At 36.1% G+C, this 20,439-nt stretch overlaps 1 protein-coding gene across 3 annotated transcripts in view; it reads left to right on the top strand.

Annotated features, from left to right (window-relative positions):
• Window positions 1-6,342: 6,342 nt before the first annotated feature.
• ADGRL4 (adhesion G protein-coupled receptor L4) overlaps window positions 6,343-20,439 on the top strand; it is a 110,756-nt gene continuing 96,659 nt past the window's right edge. For all 3 annotated transcript variants that reach the window (XM_039221696.1, XM_039221697.1, XM_039221698.1), the window contains exons 1-2: window positions 6,343-6,476; window positions 7,895-8,044. In XM_039221696.1, the coding sequence (XP_039077627.1) occupies window positions 6,455-6,476; window positions 7,895-8,044 (172 nt within the window). In that variant the 5' untranslated portion in view covers window positions 6,343-6,454. The remainder of the gene's footprint in view (window positions 6,477-7,894; window positions 8,045-20,439) is intronic.

A 20,439-nucleotide genomic window follows, 5' to 3' on the forward strand; every position in this document is an offset into this window, starting at 1 on the left:
TGATCTAATAGACAAAGTGAGACAATATTTTAAAGTAAAATCTCAACCTCAGGATTAAAGGGTCAACTATGTTGATAATAATTTAACAACTTCTATCACAGCTAAGCAATTTCACACCTCAACAATGTTACTACTGTTATGGCTTAGACTTCTTTTCATTTTAAACATATGTATTTATATTAGGAGTGTTGTTTATAAGTACCTGAATATCACCTAATGAAAGAAAAACCTCTTCATTTGTTTCATGTTCTGGGCTCAGTAGTTATATTTGTCACAAAAATAAATTAATGCGACTATTTTTCCACAACATTATTCTTTGTCCCTTACATAACTTTATTTACATTTCACAGATAAGATTCACTTTCAAAAGACATTACTTTAAACATTTTCCCTCTCTAGAAATTAGTTCATACAAAGAAGTAGTTTCAGAATTATCACCAAAACTGATCATCATTCTAGATTTTCATCACTTTCTTATAAATTATTGAATGAAAGTGTTTGTGTAATGTCATATGACAAAGAAATCTATTTCTATTTATCAATTCAAACATGTCATTATGTTATTAGAAAAAGTTGTTGTGGAATTTGGTATCATTAAATTTGGAAAATTACTAAATAACAATTCTTTGGGGTGCCTGACTGGCTAGACCATGTGACTTTTGATCTTGGGGTTGTAAGTTTGAGTTTGAGCCCCATGTTGGGTGTAGAGATTACTTTAAAAAATAAAACATTTAGCAAGAAAATAAGCATTTTGGAAGAGAAATTCGTGCAACTGGTTTGTGAATAAACTTTAAGACACACATGAGAGCTAAACTCTATAGCTTAGCCCTTGCTTTACAATGTCAATTTATAAGTTATGTGTCAATGATACTTTATTGTCACCATGGCTTTTAGGGGAGTAAATGGTTACCTTCAAATTTGTCTAATTATTTCTCTTTAGGCAATATTATATTAGTAATTGGTTGAAGACAGTACTGTTTATATTCACTTATGGTTATATGTAGAAAGATGGAGAAAACTCATGACCACCTGATATGCACCTTTCATTAAAAAAAATTTTTTTTAAATGAGATAAATTACTAATGATTATAAGCTAATGAATTTTACTTAGAGTTCAAAATAGCTTTACATTCTTTAAGCCAATCCTTTCTTATATAAGGCTATTAATAACAGATTACAATAGGAAAATTAAATCTTGTCTGAGATAAAGATTTGTGATAAAGTTGAAAGTAAAGAGTATGAATAAAAAGGTAATTCTCAAAATAGTAGGAACTTAATAATGATGTTCCCTGGAGATTTGAACAAGAGACTTGTATCTTCAATATGCATGTTAATAACAATGGATGATGGTGAATAACAAGCAGCTGAAATATGCTGGCAGCATATAATTAAAATATTTAATTTTCCTTAAAAAATTTGAGCAATTGTGGAGAATTGTAAAAAAGTATAATAAACTAGTGATCAAAGGGCACAAAGTAGATAAAATGTAATGTAAAGTTCATTGTATTACTACTAAGGAAATAATTTAAATTACTTGTACATCCTGATGGATTCTGTAACTTCTTAGAATATTCTTTTGGACAACCCAATGAAGAAGAGTGGTCAACTATGATTAAATCAATACTACCACATGTTAAAAGCATAGCTAAAAAGCATAACACTATTAAATAGAAGATGATTTTAGCATGATTTCTATTTTAGAAGTGCTCGTTTTAATATTTTTATAACCTAGAAAAGGCAAGTACATTAACAAAGTATTTAGAGGTCAGTTATAATGCAAACAATTAGTATAATGCATAATGCACATACATGCTTTTCTTTTTTTATATAATCAATGCCTGGCTTAAAAATATCAGTTTCTAAGCATCAGTGCTAATTTATAAATATTTAAGAATAGGAACCACAGGAGAGAAAGAATCATAAAAAAAAAAAAAACAGGAACATTTGCAAAAATGTTAAACAGAATAATGGAAAGATTTAGTAAGTTTTCTGAAGGTCACAGAACAATTGAACGACCAGGCTGGGAAGGAACTCAGATCTCCTCTCCAGTCAACATTGAAATTTACCAGATGCTTTTGCACCCACTTCCACTAAAAAAAATTAGGAGTATAAAGCTAGTGAAGTGTTGCTATTGATAGCTCTAGAAAGTCATTTTTTTAAGTCATTTTTAAAATACTAACTTGAGTTTTAGAGTTATGGGGTTAGGTTATTAAAAATGCATACGTAGGAATGTATATGTTATTAAAAATGCCTAAGTAGAAATGTATATTTTGATACAAACTATTGACAGAATTAAATAGACTCAGTACAGATTAGAGAGACACAAGTTTCCAGAAAGCTAAGTTTGAAAATTATAGCACTGGGTTTTTTTTATATAATCTTTTAAAGTTTACTTATTTATTTTGAGAGAGAGAGAGAGAAAAGAGAGAGGGAGAGCACACAGGCTAGCAGAGGAAGGGTAGAGGGAGACACGAAGAAAGAGAATCACAAGCAGGCCCCGCACTATCAGCACAAAGCCCAATAGCGGGCTCAAACTCACAAACCGTGAGATCATGACCTGAGCTATAGTCAAGTGTAGAAGGTTTCTCCGACAGAGCCACCCAGACACACCGAAAAATTGTAGCATTTCTATATTGATTATTTAAGCCCATTAGTTTAACAGTAGACAAAAAGACATAGTTTCCTATTGTTTGAGAACGTTTAATTATGAATAACTAAAGATTTTCCTGGATTTCTCTTTAAATTTAAATTCGAAATATTTATATCTGCTATATTGCTATAGCATGAAATGTATCTGGAAACCTAAAAGATATATGAGGCAAACGATTTTTAGCTGATCTCCCAAAATAAATATTTCCATTTGTGATAAGTTTTACTACTCATTGTTCTAGATATTTATTAATTTATTTACTCATTTAATCAGCACAAACTTTTATTATTTTCTATCCTTCTCAAGTTATTGTGTGAGGTGTCATGGAGGGAAAAAAAAAAGCAAAACTATGTTTCTTACCTTCAAGTTCTAAGACTCCAGGTTAAGAATCCTTATCAGAGAAGTCCACCTTCTGGAAACTCAATCCACACCCATTCCTGGAAGTTCTCTTACATTAGGGGACTGATGTCCCATTTTGGTAAGGCGTTTCTTTGTTTGAAGGTTGTTGCCATCGGATTCCTCTTCCCATTTTTACACATAACTCATTTTTTCTTTTGCTTTTGCTTTTTTTTTTTTATAGCCCTTTTGCCAAGCATATGTTGTCAGTGCCGGGATTGACTAAACATTAGCCTCTGGTAGAAAAATCTGTTTAGTAAATTGTAATCCTATTGAGAATCCTCTGGGAACAAAGAGGATGAGGACCCACCTAAATTATCAAATTTGTAATAAAGTTTCCTTAGGTCAAGAAAAGTCAGATGATGTGTAATGACAATATTTAGAATATAGTCACAGAGTTGGTCAAACACTTAGAATCCAATCACACTATTAACATATGGGGATAGGCATTAGAAAATCCCACAGAGGCCTAGTGAGGGAGGTCCAGAAGCAGCATATGTTTTGGGCATCATAAATATCTCTTTGGAGAAGGTCTTTATTTTACCTATGCACTAATTTCCTATATTTTGATGTATTGAGTATTAAAGGTATGGAACGCCTGACAGTTCTGACATGTATATTAATGACCATAGCAATTGAGATCTAATGTGGCGTGCATTGTTATTTCCATGTTATAATGGGTGAGCTATTTCCAAAAGAGGTTAAAAAATCTATTTATGATAAAAGTTAGAGCTAAACCCAGGTCTTCATAGCGAATGCTTTTCAATGCAAACTTTATCCTGACCAGTAACTGTTCAAGGAAATTCTGTTTAATTTGGCATCTGATAGATAGAACCAAGATAGAACTAATAATGAATTTGAAAAGACTCCGCATTGCAGAATAAGGGTTCAGACTAATGTATTAATACCACACCTGGGTTAGGCAGCTTAGAATGACTTAACTTCCATGTGCTATACTTAGGCTAACATCAAACTCTAAGTGATTCCTATATTTTTAAAAATTAGGCATGCCTCTGTGGTACCCAAGTGAAAATGACCAATAAAATGTAAAGCTTAAAACTATATTCCTTTGAGAATACTTCTCTAAAATATACTTTTCTCTCACAATTAAAATATTTGTTTGGAGTGAAAATTCTAAATGCTTCTTTTTTAGTAATATAAAGAAAACGGGTTGAAAATTATTCAGTTACTATCTTATATCTATTCCTTAAGAAAATGGACTACTTCAAATAAATTTTTAAGTAATTTTGATTTTTACAAAGGGCAATCTTAAACTGTAAGCATCATCAAGCATTTCATGCTCACCCTTATGTTCTCCTATGTTTTCTTGATAAAGATATATGAATGTAATTTTGCTTCTTATAAAAATACACATGCAAAAAAAGAAAGCTTGGAGAACAGTTTTTAAACTGAATTTTAACTTACTTTCGTTAATTTTAAAACAATGTATAGAAAAGAAGAATATATATTTTTAAATTGTCCACCTTCAGTTATCTTAAGCATAAAGAGTAAGCATGTGTGGCTGACATATGAGGTAAACCATTTTAGGGTAATGATTTTAAAAGCAGGTACTGTGTTCCGGTTTATAACTTGTCTCAGAAAATAATGTCTTTATATATTTATTATGCCTTTAGAATGATGAGTATGTCCTATGACTCCATATGATGAATATATTCCATGACGATGGGAACATGAGCTTCATAAACAGAACCAGGCCATTGGAACACCTTGAACTGTAGATAATAAGACTGAGCTCGTTATTTATTTCCCTTCAAAGCCACTCCTTATCCTACCTTTCCTAACTTTGTGAATGGTTCCAACCTTCCTCTATTCATACAACTTGAAACCCTTTCTACTCTCTGTGTCTCAAACATGTCTCTCAACCTGAACTAGTCAATCAGACATCAGTCTGTCTTTCTTTAATCCTTTTAGGACTCTGTCCCCTTTTATTTTCATCCAAATACCTCTACCTTTGTTCAAACATTTGTAGTCTATTTCCTGAGCTATTCTGGCTTCCCTGCCTTTGATGTCTCCTTAATATCCTTCATTTAGACTGCTGCCAGACTTTTTCACTGAATCACTGTCTAGTTTTTAAGAAAAGGGGGTGGGGGGTAGTGATGGAGGTAATCTTTAATAGAAAACCAATTAACAGTAGAACAAAATCCCTAGCCTATTTTTCACGGCATTTAGGGCATTTAAATCACCTTTACAAACTCCCTGAAGAGCAATAACTGGGTAATTGGTGACCCCTCATTTTTGGAACAGCCTTCTAAGGGGCTAAGAGCAGTAACTCAGGAGCAAAGCAGCCTGGGTTTGAATCAAACCGGCCACTTAAGACTTAGCTGCAGGACTGTGGGCAAGTCACACACTGCCTCTCTGTCCCTCATTCCCCTCATCTATTGCAGACCCACTCTCAGCTCTTTGTGGGAGTTAAGCTAGAAAGGGACTAGACTCATGCAGTAGAGAGCCGGGGAAGTATGTCGATACCTAAGTACTTAGGTCATTGTGACTTGTTTCAGCTGTTGCCCCACTGGGGGGCGAAGCCTGCTCCTCTTCCTGAGCGTACTCTCTCTCCAAAGTAGGTTCTCAGGAGATGTTTGTTAAATTAAACAGAATGTAAATGAAACAGAACAAGGGGGTGCCCAGCTGTTTAAAGGAAAAATTACTTGTCTTGACGGCACAAATTTCAGTCATGTCTTTTCTTTAAATCAATGCTATTGAGGTATAATTTACACACAATAAGAGGCACACGTGTGCTTTTGAAACTTGGCTTTTTTTGCATGCTTGTTTTTCACTCAGTCATCTGAAGTCCAGTCTTAACCTGTAGACAAGATGGAGCATATCCTTTTGCACAGTGAAGTCCTGAGTCCCAACAAGGTGAGGACTCAGTAGCGGCCAGGAGTGTGTCCCACTGTTGCCAGCCAGGGCTCAGCCTGTTTCTGAAGGCTTTATGGAAATGTGTCAGTGAACAAAAGAACGCTGTGTCCCGGAATTTGCGAAGGACCCTGACGACCTCTGCAGTCCTGGCTGCCCTCTCAGGAGGGACACTCCATGGGCGGCCCCCTTGTTTTGGCTCCTGATCCGAGGGTTGGAGGGCGGCACCCTGGACGCTGAGACTGGGGGCAAAATGATCCCTCCAAGGGTCAGCAAGAGTGCTCGGTGGTCAAGAGGCCTGGGACGAAGGTCAGGGTGGCGCGGAGGAACCGGCCGGCCGGGGACCGGACGTGACCGGCGGACTCGGGGCTTGACCCGCACGCTCACACAAAAGAGGCCGGGAAGTGTCCGGAGGAAGCGCGCGTCACGGGGGCCGGAGCCGGGGCCCTGCCGCGGCCGCCCAGCTGCGTCCCGGGGACACGGCCCGCGCACCCCGCCGCACTCCCGCCACCGCCAGCACCGCGGCCGCCGCCAATGAGACTCCTCCCGCTCCTAGGTGAGTGCCCAGCGGGCTCGCGGAGGGCCGGGCGCTGCCGGGCGGGGGGGGCGCGCGTGCCAAGCGCGTTTGGCCAGGGTTCCAAGGAGAACGGACGGCAGCCCTTCTCAGGATGTTTTTCTACTTGGCCTTTCAACTCTGGAATTCGATATTCAGGGCCCAGGGACTCAGTCACCTTTTCATTCCTGTACACAGAGTCCGCACAATCCCCAAAGTCTCCTTTGACCTTTTTTTTTTTTTTTTTTTTTTTTTTTTTTTTTTTTTTTTCTGATCTCCACTCAAGAAATTTGGGAAATCCAACCCGGTAACGCTCGTGGGAGGCTTCCTGGCATTTTAAGGGGACTGCCAGCCCAGACTTCGGGTTCGTTAAAACAACCATTTGGAGGATGCTGTGCAGAAGGGTCATAAATCACATCTTTGAAGCTGAATCAATTCTGGCTTAGACAGTATCTACAGCCCTATGTGAGGCTGAGAGTCAGAATCGAATGCTCAAGAATCTCTTGTTACCAGAGAGGGACAATTTATCTCGGATGACTGTTCTAAGAACACTGATTTGCAGGATTCCCACTGTCCATCCTCAAGCAGGTGTGTCTTCAGAAGACGTGGGACAGCAGTAAAAAGGATGGGCCGAGCTTTTCCGTACGGCTTCCTAACAGCCCACAAAATACCATCTCCAACTCTGTTCTCAACAACTCCGAAAAAAAAGTCTGGGTCTCTTTTCTGCTTCATTTTATTGGGCGTGTTTGTATGGTGTTCGTTTCCAGAAGATCAATCTTTGACTAATATGTCGAGTTCAGCTTAAATTCTCCTAATGGGAGAAAATGTAGCATAAATTTTACTATGGAAAGGGCAGAATTTAAGAGAACATTAGACTACAGAAAAAAACAATAATTCCATTTGTCCTCCTGATATATTGCTCTTCATCTTAAAAATTACAAAACTTTGACCAGACCCAGACTATCAATTCACCTCTATTTCTGCACAGAATCATTCCCAGAGGCAAGAAATTGCTTTACGGTCATGCAATTCCCTCTACAACCATTTCACCTCAGAATCAAGAGTCCAATGAGCTAGGAATACTGTTTCCTTTATAGAGCTGGGTTGTTTACTACATTATAGCTTTGTTGAGATTTATTTGATAAATACTTAGATTGAAGAAAGTGCTAATCTTTTTGCTTACTTGCCCTTGTGCTGTTATTTCGCTAAATACTTCCTTGGGAAATTCTCATAATCCATTTATCTAGATGGAAAGAAAGAAGGGTTTTTGTGTTTATTAGAGTCTAATTCAACAATGGACGCAGGAGAGAAACTTTTCTCTCTCCTTTTCTTTCTTTCTTTCTTTCTTTCTTTCTTTTTCTTTCTTTCTTTCTTTTTCTTTCTTTTTTTTTTGAAAAGGTATATTTCTCTATTTTCCGTAGTGGGTTTTTCCACTTTGCTGAATTGTTCCTACACTCAGAATTGCACCAAGACACCTTGTCTTCCAAATGCAAAATGTGAAATACGGAATGGAATTGAAGCCTGTTACTGCAACATAGGATTTTCAGGAAATGGTGTCACAATTTGTGAAGGTAAACAATCTTTATTACCTCTTTTGGATTTTTTTGGTAAGATTAACTTCTGACATGATTGCTTTACCCTTGTCCAGAAATTAAGTGTTTTACATTAGGCTGTGTGATTTCATGCTATTGATTAAAAAAAAAAAAAAAAAAAGCTTAATTAATTAAACAAGTTTGAACATCCCACTTGAAAATTTATGCTTGATTATTGGTTTTTGGGGAGTCCACGTATATCTTATTTTTGGTGTAATATTAAACATTGTCCTTGAACTTAAGCTGGAAAACTAATTTGCAGAGACCAGAGTCAATACTTTTGGGAACAAAAGAATAGAGAGTTCATGACTTCCAGGCTATAGAGATACGTGTTGCCTTTGGGTACCTTCTCTACTACCTGACTGCCTAAATTTGAGGATGATATTAAGAGATTCAAGGGTTTTGCCTGTATATCCTGCATGATACCCTGGAAAGAGAGAATTTTGAAAATTTGTTCTTTTCTGAAAATGTAGATCTCATTTATAGAACTTGAGGCTACAATCCAGAGCAAGGTTCTAGAAGGGTGCAGTTCAGCTCATTGATTTGATAAACAGAACTCTATCTGAAAATCATATTTCAGTATTTTCTTGTCTGTGATTTCAACCACCACTCTTTCCCTTTCCCCAGTCCTCACTCTATCCTTCCTCTCTCTTTCATTTTTAGTAGAATCTACTTTTAACTGGGTCAATGGAGAAACATTCTGTGTAGCAGAGAAGCAGTTACAAGTCATATAAATTAGTTTTAAAATATAATTAAATGACAAGTTCAAATTAGAATTATGTGGTATTATACTCCTAAATGTATTTAAGATAACACGGACTTTTTCTAATTAAGCCAGGATATTGTACATTGTTAATATTGCATGTGTTTGCTTATAGCGTAAACAAGTTGTATCTCGTGATTCAATTTGATAGGCTCTTAAAAAGATTAAATATGCAGTAGTAGTAAGACCAAACCACATCATAATTAGTTTAATGTTTAAAAAATGTAGAGCAAAGCTACAGTTGCTTAATGGTGCATTAGATCAGGCGTTTCTGCTTGTACATACAGCCAGGATTTGTAATATACTATTCTACAAGCACTACGGAATTCTTTCTATAAATAATCTTAGATTTTTATTGTGTATTTAATTGAATGGCATTATAGCAAATTGATAGTCAAGTGACCTTCAAAACATTGCATCAAATATATTAGTGTGCTTTTCACTAATCATTACAAATTGTACTATGATACTTCATAAGTGGTGTTGCCTTTTTGTTATTTAGGTATTTTTCAAGTGTCATGATTACCATCATTAACATCAATATTTTTTCACAATTTGGACCTTCAGCAGCTAACCAGATCATAATCATCTTTTTAATGATTTTTTAAAACACATCTTCCATTATCCAATGCACTTGTTGTTGTTGTTTTTCTTTTTTCTTTTTTTCCCCACTCTGACTCAGTCGATAGCCAGCTGAAGGGCAGAAAATACTGTCTGTTGAAAAAAAGAATGCTTCAAGATTTTTTGGCCTGTAATTTCTTTTCACACAGAACACAATTTGTAATGGCACTTTTTTTTCAAGTTGAGTTTAACAAATCCCTTATTTAAAAAATGTTATAAATTCACTTATTTTAATATTCACTGTGTGAAGTTTACAATATCTTCCTAAAACTGTTCAAACAGTGGTTTGCACCTTTTATTAATTCACTGATAGATTTTTGAAATTTATTTCAGTAAGTATATTTAATATGCTTTTTAGAGTTGAAACATTATGTTCTCAACTGCTGAATAGTCTAGGTTATATACTGGGTTTGAACACTTGGCTTTATTCATCTGTAAAGAAATTTCCCACTTTTCCTATCTTTGTCTAAAATTGGTATTGGGTCAATACAAAATTATCAGACAGCATTTTGGTTACAGAGGATGCCTAATTCCTGAAAAATAGAAGTAGATTTTTTTTTGTATTATTACCATCGTCTTCCTCCTCTCCATCCAATTTGGTTCCCTCAGAGACCTATCAAATAAATGTTATGATAATAACCAGACCTCACTAAATGTACTCTCTTCCAAGAGTTAGTCTTGAACAACTCATTTAAAATTTGGATAACCTGGTCCCATAGAAACAAGTTTTAATAGTAGTAACTTTATTTCATTTAATTATCCTTTTATCGAATGAATATTTATTGAATATTTTCATCATCATCATTATCATTATCACCATCACATCAAGATAGCTAATATCTAAGATATTAATTAGCGCAACACCTTCATCTATTATTATTCTCATTTTATCTATAAAGAAATAGAGTCTTAGAAAAGTTAAGTGAATATCACAAGTGATACAACAATAAGTTGATAGAGCTGAGATTTGAACCTAAGTCTATTTCCAGAGCCTGTACTCTTCTCACTATGTTTGACATAAGGCCTTTATTTAACAGATACCGCTATGCCCTGGGATTAAAATAACAAGTAAGAAATTGGCCTAGATTTCCAGGATATCTAGGGACAGCTTAAGAACTGTATTAACGACTTGATGCAATGTTATAAAATATGTAAAGACAGGTCAATTTGAGACGTGTAATCAACTGCAGGGTAGCTTTCCAGGTTTGGAGAATAAATATCTTCTTCATTTAAGCTGAGAATTGTAGAATAAATAGGTTTTATTAAGTGACAAAGCCAAGCAAAATGAATCAGAGTAACAAAGGCCTAGAAGTTGAACATGTGGTGGTATGTTTTAGGGACCCCCAAGTATTTCATGCTGGATGTATATCACAGGGCATATTAACTGAGGGGGTCAGTGGGAATTAAGATAGCGTGTCAAGATATGGATTTTTTTCTGTTAACAAAAAAGAGCCATTGGCAAGTATTAAGTAGCTGAGTTGCAATGTAAATAGTGTATATTAGAAAGATGACCCCATTTGGTAGAATGAGAATAAAATAGCAAAGGTCAACCCAACCTATAAAAGCAGTAGTGCTGGGATGCCTGAATGGCTCAGTTGGTTAAGCCTCTGACGCTTGGTTTCAGCTCAGATCAAGATCCCAGGGTCATGGGATTGAGCCCTGAGTTGGGTTCCCTGCTTCTGCTTGTTCTCTATCAAAAAAGGAAAGGAAAAAGGAAAGGAAAGGAAAGGAAAAGAAAGGAAAGGAAAGGAAAGGAAAGGAAAGGAAAGGAAAGGAAAGGAAAGGAAAGGAAAGGAAAGGAAAAAAGAAAAAAAAAGCCAATAGTTCTTTGTACAGATTTTATAGTTTATGGCACTTCTATCCAATATATCTTGATTTTCATAAGCTTTTGAAATAAAATGCATGGATGCTGTCTTTTATTTGCAAACACCATTTTGACTGGTTATAACTAGTTCTGTTAAATTCAATGCTATAGCTTTTTGCATATGAGAGAAGCAGGATTCTCAAGTTTAAGTGAGTTTCTCAGTGTCCCAAGGCTAAAGTTACAAAGCTAGGACTCAAACCTTGGGGATCTCAACCTTCTCTAGATTACCAAAAACGTCACTAGTATTACTAATCAGCTGACATAGTTAGATTAGTGTAGTACAGCTTTTTAAATCAAATAGGTAAAATAGAATCATTTGAATAGGAATTATTTATTATTTTCAACAACTTTACTGAGGAATTTATTTACACACTTAATCCTTATGCTTATAATGAGAGCATTTTAAGGCAGAAGATGGAGAAATATTGGGTAGAAATTTGGGGACACACATTTAAAGGCTTTTGAAATTGTTGATGATATTTTCCTAAAATTTAGTATTATTTTAGTCTTTTAAACAAATATTGTTGCTATATCTTATGCTTCTCAGCACAGTATTGGTTACTCTCTGGAACACAGTTATAAATCTAAAAAGTGAGACATCCCATCTCCCTTCGGTAATTAGAAAGTTTAAGAAGTGTTGGAAAGGTTGAAAGAATCTTTGTGTATATACAAAACATGATATTGCTTGATTTGAAATAAGCTGAGCTGGGAGAAGTAAGAACAAAGAACAAGGGGAAGGATGCAGTGCTCTGCCTGTTTGGTTGTGGGAGTCGGGAGAGGGGTAGTAGACCATCTCCCTACTCGCATCTGAACTCATTAAGTGGTGTGGTGTTTTGGGAAATTTCATGGAGTCAGAATGGGTAAGAGAAAAACAGTTGCCTCAGATAAAGATAGGAAAGGTCAGGAAGAATGAAATTCACAGCTTGTATGCATGTATAAAGAGCTTTCATAGCTTGGGACATGCCTTTTATGAACAACATCATAAGCACTTTATAAGAAATAATGAAGTCTCAGTGCCTGCACTCAGGGAGACATACTCTATGCCTAAAAAACAGTTTTCTTCATTATCCAATAACCATATATGTGCTTGTAAAATTCAACTGGAAGGATATCATAATAAACTAGAGAGCACTGTGACATTGGTAAATGTAGAGAGAACAATGTCACAATAGTTATCTAAGAGTTTGGAAGAAGAAATGGTCTGTGCGTTCAGAATGTGGGAGAAATATTCATTAACATAATCTGCTAGCATCATTCTGCCCAGGCTAAAATATAAGCACCAAGGACATGTAATTTTTTTCCATAATAGTTTGATTTTTAGTAATGAAGAAGGTGCTCATCCAAACGGGCAAACCGAATGTCATCAGAACAGATGCAGAACATACAAGATGTGTGTGTGTGTGTGTTTGTACATCATGTTTCATCAGTTACCACAGATATATTATCTAAATTATGTCCTACAAAAAATAACTGCAGTTTGGAGTATTTAAAAAAATGACAGTTTGGTAATTTCCATAATAGACATGTGAACAGCAAAACTTAAATAATGCAAGCCCTTTTTTTCCTTCTCCTTTTAAAAATTGAATTTTAGTGGGGCACTTGGGTGGCCCTGTCATTTAGACATCTGTCTCTTGATTTTAGCTCAGGTCATGACCTCAGGTTTTGTGAGATCAATCCCCACATCTGACGGCGAGGAACTTGCTTGGGATTCTCTCCCCTCTCTCTCCACCCATCCCCAACTCACATGCATGGACACATGTGCTCTTCCTCTCAAAATAAATACATAAACATTTTTTAAAAATTAAAACAGAATATTAGCTTAGGGGAAGTTTTATAATAGTGTATTCTTTTATTTTTTTCTTCTTATATGTTGAAGGAATTTCCCATCTTATGGAGTGGATATTTTTGAGGAAATGCCACCTAATTATTATGGTAGAGTTTGTTCTTTCTGTTGTGTAGCCCTTATTGCCAATACACGAAAGAGGTCATACTTCTAGTACAAGGAAAAGGATTTCTGGAATTGGCAAAGGCACTTTATTTATTTGGAGGACGTTCATGGAAATCACGCATCCTGGAATGTAAGCCTTGGGTTAATTTAGACTGTTGTTTCTTAAATAGGTTACATTTCCATTCAGTACAAGAAATCCCAAGGAAATATGTACCTCACTTTAAATACATCTGATACATGACTATCTAGAAGTACATCAGATTTCCTACTTTTTCAAGTTTGTATTGGTATTCATGTATCTAAGAAGATCATCTGGAGTATGTAAAATGCATTTGTTTTACCAAAATATAAAATATATACTTCCTCAAGACTTTTTATTAACATATCACATATGTAGGGAGATGAATCTGAGAGTTATCTAACTTTCTTCCATCTAGCACCTCCAGTTAGTTATTCAAATATTCTTTGAGCATTACGTATAAATCAGGAGACACCTCCTTCTAAGGACTGCAGTGAGAAGGAGAGAAAGAGGGAGAGGAAAGAAAACAAAGGCAGGGACAAATAAGAGAAAGTGCTGGTCCTGGCTGCTACTTGTGCCATTTGAGTTTTGTTGCCGAGCTGCACGATTTGATAAATAAACACTTAATCTGATCTGACTTGACAATGTCATTTTTGCAGACTGTCAGAAATCATTTTTAAAAAATCATCCTGTATCATGTTTATTGCACAGGATAATTATAAGAATTAATGAGATAACAAACTAAGAAATATTTTGAGATCTTACCAGAGGGTTTAATATGAACATAAGATTTTGGGTTTTTCCAAGTAATATATAATGAAATATCATGAAAAGTGTTCTTCATGTAAAAGTCTTATTTACTTGTAATCATTTTAATCTTTTATTTATTTATTTATTTTTTTTGAGTGAGAGAAAGAGCACATGTGCATGAGTGGGAGAGGGGCAGGGAGAAAAAGAGAGAGAATCCTAAGAAGGTTCATCACTGACCACGCAGAGCTTGATGCAGGGCTTGATCCCATGAACCATGAGCTCATGACCTGAGCTGAAATCAAGAGGTAGACACTTAACTGACTGAGCCACCCAGGCACCCTGTAATCATTTTAAATCAGTATTATCTAGGTGGATCTATTACATATTTAGAATCAGAAAAGTAATATCAGCATAGAGAATCAGAAATAAACACATTGCTTCTGAGATTTAATTTCAACAGTCACAGAGTTGTTCAAAATTCTGAGTTAAATAAGTTCTAAATAAGACTTACCATCTGATTTGACATTATTAAAGTGCTGATTCTTTTTTTCTCAGTGAAGATTGCCATTTTTGTTTTATATTGCTAAAACAGCCACAAAGTATGTATATATCTATGTATAAGGTGTGTATGTGTGTATATGTGTGTGTATATGTGCTGATGATAAGGCATCAATAAAAATGGATATTGTTTTTCTAGAATTAGTGTTCATTTTGCACACAAAGCGAATGTGGCAACTGTACATCTTCTATTCTCTGTTCAGCCATAGCTTTAGGAACTGCTAGGAAATTAAAATTAAATAGATTGTGCTCTAAATGTGGGATTTCTATACATTTTAATCCTCTGTGCCTTTCAAGAAAACTATGAGTAGAAATAAGACCAAAAGGATCATAGAGGTAGCACTTTCAATACCACAAAGTAACTCACTGAGTTCCAATTTTTCTGCTTTGTTTATTATAGCTCTGATCTTTTGTCAGCATTTTAGGATTGCAAACTTTATGTTACTAAATTGATGCTTCCTTTGTTCTGGGGCATGTCAGTTATCTATAGCCCCAGTTCTATAGGACATCAGCATACTTCACAGCCGACTCCTGCTGATTTCAGAAGCAAATTATCCAGTATCCAGTCTTCTGACTTTTCCATTATTTCTCTTTCCTTATTTAGACTTTTTTCATGCTTAAGTAAGTAACTTCCATATTTACAGTTTATGTACAAAAAGAGTAATAATATTGATGTTGATTTTAGTGCTTTCTGTGAGCTAAACGCTGCTCTAAGCACTTTACATGAATTTATAAATTTAATCCTCATAACAACTCTCTGAAATGAGGGCTAGTATTATCCTCAATTTATAGATTAAATAATTTTCCAGTGAAAACGCATTCAAACTATTGCTTTATATAATTCTCAAGCAGTCTGTGTAGTAAGTCTGCAAATAAGAAACTGAATCTCATTCAGACATAAATGAATTATTTTAGCGTCACTCCCCACCTTGAATCTGTTTTTTTACCCACTACAGTATCAAAGCAATTGGTTACAAACAAAAAAATATGAGGAGCACGAATTTAAGATACCTTAGGAGTAAGTGCAAGGAAGTTAAACCCATTTACAAGCTTCAATATCCTGATGGAAGCCATAGATCAGATACAGTTGTTTACAGCTCCTGCTCATCCACCTCCTTAAAACCCAGTGTATTGACAATAAAACTAGTGAGATTGGGGTGAGGGGGATGGGCATAGGAATTCTACAAATTAAGAGTGAACTTTTCAGAGCAGAATCAGAAAGCTTCCACAAAAATGGCAGCTTTTCCTTGTGGTGATATCCTATCCCCTTCCCAGAAAGGAAGTGGCATTCTAGGTGACTGGTTTAGATGTGATTTTCCGAAGGTTACCCTGCCCAGGTTCCTTATTCCCCATTGGCGTTTGATCCCAAATAAAGCCAAGAAAAGAACTCTTAAAGGAAACTGGCATCTGCCTGAAAGGAATTGTTGAGTGTAAAAATTGATGTCGCCTTTCTGCCTACCCCCCATCTATGCCAGCAGAAATAATGCTTGGAAATTCCTCTGCTGCTCCACCCACAGGTACTGGGAATTCTGAACTGTCTTGCACTAAAGAGGTTGTAATGGCTGGCAGGCAAAACCCGGGCCAAGCTACTTGAGATAACCAAAGTCGTTCTTTAACTGAAAACACGAGGATCATTTACGGATAAGCAGTCATTAGAGAAAAGCCAACAATGCAAACACAAAGATGAATAGATAGAAGAGTTGGCTTGGAAAATGATACTGTTAGGAAAAGAAAAGAGGTTGAAGGGAAGAGTCTAGCTTATATCATCAAAGAGATGCTGGAAATGTTTGCATTCAAACAAACGAACAAAAACAACTAAAATAGGCTTCTATGTACAGAAAAACTCTCACACCACAAAATACTTCCTTCCTCAATATATCTTCAAACCTTTGTACTGTTCGGTTCCTCCTGCCTTTTTCCCCCCGTTGCTTCTCTCATTTTGTAGCAAGAGGCATCAAGACAATAAGCTGTAACTGTCGGTTACAATTACAAGTTATAAGTGTCAAATTTATTAACACATCAGTGGAAGATACATCAGGACTCAAGAAATCAAGATATTTTGGGCCAGTCAGCTCGGCCCAATCATCCTTTTTATAACACAGTTTCACCCTTTCGTGATCTGTTCCTTCATCTGTGCCAAAACCACTCCCAAATTCTTTCCATGCTCCATCTCAAAGTGAAACAAGGTAGCCATCAAGTTTTCTGATCATAATTCCTGATTTATCTGTGGTTTTCTCATTAAAAAGTCATTAATATGGCAATGGAGCCCCTATGCAGTCTAACTATATTGTCTGTTTTCCCAAGTGATTTCCTGAATTCACCAGCTAATACTTTTGATGGTTCCTGCCAGACACACCTAATGTATTTTTCTCCTCCAATAAAATACATTTATCATTTAATCAATATTAGTCCCAAGTTGAGTTGATGATATGCTGTAGAAGGGCTAAAAAATAATATCCCAGGAATTGCAGAACAGATGCAATTTCAGTTCAGATGCATCTGCAGTTCAGATGAAAATTATGAGAACAAACGGAGAAACAGGACCAGACATAGAGAACCTAACATCCATGTAATAGAAGTCTTACTAAAGAAAGGATAAGTCATCAATTAAAAGAGCCCTCTAATTTCAACCCATCTTCTACAAAATGCGTTTGTGCCTTCACTTCTCAGCTTATGCTTCAATGCCTATTGATTGATATCCTGCTATAAAAGAGGAGTATCGTTTACTTCATAACCTGTCACATTATTTATACATTCAAGTTGTTACCTTCATGTCCTTAAATAATAATGGAAATACTGGCTGACTTACTATCAGGCTACTCCATTCCTGGAGCCTAGGGTGAGAACCTGTTCAGATCATCAGGACAGAGGGAGAGAAAGGACTTTAGGGTGGCTGCGGCCATCAGGAGAGGGAATATGCCAAGCAGCCTAAAAATGTAGATGCCTATTACAGGAAAAGATTTTGTCAATCCCTCTTGAGTCAATGACCCTTAATGAGCCAAAGCCTCATTTCTATGTTTGTTTACTTTTATTTAACCCCTACCTCATTTTATCCCTATTCTGAGACTAATTCTAACCCAAGAAAAAGAGGGAGAGTATATTTTAGAAGCCCTGCAATATTAATCATTATCTTAACACTAATTTCTTTTTTAAGTTTCTTTATTGGGAGAGAGGGAGAGAGAGAGAGAGAAAACAAATAGGGGAGGGGCAGAGAGAAAAGAGAGAGAGAAAGAATCCCAAGCAGGCTCCACACCCCAAAGGCCACACAGAGCTTGATCCTGCAAATATGAGATCATGAACGGGAGCTGATCTCAAGAGTCGGACGCTTAACTGACTGAGCCACCCAGGCACACCCCCCAAAAAAGTAATTTCTAAATCAAAATCTTATTTTTCAAGTTCCCATTGTTAGATTCATCCATTATATCCTCATATTGCAGCAGCTAAGACCCAGCCCTATATATTGGAGCCTTCCTAGTATGCCATAACCTAGTAACTAGATTCTCTGAAATAAATTCTAATATTGCTGTGCCAGGATTTCCAAACTTGTTTTAAATACTCTAGTCCTGTTCAACTGGGATTCTTATGATAAGTCACAAAGTGCATCTGATCCTGTTTCTCTGTGAAATGAGAAGGTTTCACTAGTATCTCTCAGTGTCTATTCCGGTTTTAAAATTATTTGAGTCTATTGTTGTGAGACATGTATTTGAACTGTAGTTAATTTCTAGTTCAATCCAAGCCTGGATTGGGGCTTCATTTGAAACCTGAAAGTGAAACAGATATAGATTTTGGTCTCTTGACTCTGAACTCCGTGTACTTTTCATGGTAACCCTCTGCTTTTTTTTTAAACTCTGTTCTCTAGAGCTGGCTTGACCAAGGCTAGCAGTGCTTTCATCTACTCTTTCTGCTCCATTCCCTCTGACTCATGGCCATGACACAACCTGATACTCTTTCCTGCTGAGCCAGGATGTGACCTCAAAGTTCTTCTCAAGGCAGGCACTACAAATGAGTGGAGATTGGCATATAAGTGAAACTTATTTTCCATGTTTTCTCTGGTGGCTTCCCCCCTTGGAAGGAATTTCTGGACCAGCCTTCAGTGGGCACTGCTTTATTGCAGTGCTGAAAGGTAAGCTATTAAATATAATGCAACCAGAAGGATAAGTACTGTATTGGAGTCATTTGAACCATTAAACACAAACAAGAGGGCTGTGAAATCTTGGTTTCTATATTTGATTTCGGATGAGAGAGGTTTAGCTACTTTTATCTGTTATTGAGAGTACCTTCCTTTGAATAAGATGGTGTGCATTTCCATCTTCTGCGTAAGAGGGTTGTGATTCATGTGCTTTTATAATCACCATTTACCTAACATCTGGAGCAAAATGCTACAAATGGAACTTGTCCTTGTGTTGCAATTTCAAAAGTACATTGATGATTGTGTGTTTATGAATATGTGATGAGCCAGGGATGGGGAGAGTGGAATTGACCAGAGGAGCAGTCCTCTCATCTGGAAATCTGGACCAAATTTCTCCCTTCTGAGGCTTACCTGTATGTATAGGCATCAAAAGACCTTTGTGTCAGGCCCAGTAAACAGGACGGGATAATCAATTGTGTGCGTGCTCAGAGGAAATATTGGGCACTTTACATGTCAGAAATATTATAAGCTGATACTCATTGTATAAAACATAGTACATGTCACTCTCTTTGCCAGATATTTTCATTTCTACCTATTAAGAATAATTACTTATTTTGTCATATTCTCTTCATAATTCCTTTTTATATTTGTATTAATACATAATGTGGAGTAAGTTTGGATGAGGTCTATCTGCTTTTTAATAGTCCCTGAGGGAATGGCTGTTTGGGGACAGTGATGGCTGCTTGGGGACAGTGCTAGTTCTTATTCTTGATTGTACCCTTGGAAATCACCAAAATCCCTTGCATCCAATACCATGGACTGTTTCTCAAGGGCTATTCTCACAAGTCGACGCACTATTTTTATTATTCCTTGCCTATGCTGGATGTATTCAGTTATTGCAATGGATGCTATCTCTACTTGCATGAATCAGCACTCAGATTTCATTGAATTTTATGCATTGTAATAGGCCAATATAGCAAGGTTGTCTTAGGTATGATCCCATCACAAATATTTTGCTATCTATAGTGTCCAGTATAGCCATATGGAAAATTTGCATGATCAGTGAGCATCACATACTTTTTTCAGTAATATCTTTGTTTTCTTAGCTCATTTTGAGGATCATCTATACAAGACTGAATGTTCACTAACTTAATTATTGCACTTTTGAGAATTTTCATGAATTAGGAAGCTTCATATGTTAGGCAAGGTCATTTGCAGTATTGGCACTAATCCTTAATGACGGTCCCCTAGTCTTGAGGCCCCCAGGTTGTCATCTTTAGAGTCCCAGGAGTTACTTTTGTTGACTGTGATATTTCCTTCTGTGTTTTATGTATCAAAAATGGCTTTTTTTACGAAAATCCTAGGAAGTGTGAAAATACTGGCACTTAAAAAATATTTTTACTTTTAATCATAATAGTACTTTGATAGTTCTTTCTTAAACTGCAAAAAAAGAATTTTAGTTTATGTGTCATTGAACACCTGCCTCATTTATTGCTCCTTCAAATAAACTGGACTTTGTAAATTCAACTTTACATGAAACTGTATTTATTTTTTAGTTAACTATTTGAGATGAAGTTTTATTTTATTTGCATTAATGTATGTAAAGGGAAGCACTGCTGTTTCATTTTGTTTTTTATCAGACTCTAAATTTTATTAAAATAGAATAAAAGGATCACATGAAATGGAAATGGTCTTAACTCTCTGTAACTTTAAATCATTTCA

The sequence above is a fragment of the Hyaena hyaena genome, unplaced genomic scaffold (genome assembly GCF_003009895.1).
Source record: "Hyaena hyaena isolate Hyena2069 unplaced genomic scaffold, ASM300989v1 scaffold_1000, whole genome shotgun sequence".
Lineage (NCBI taxonomy): Eukaryota > Metazoa > Chordata > Mammalia > Carnivora > Hyaenidae > Hyaena > Hyaena hyaena.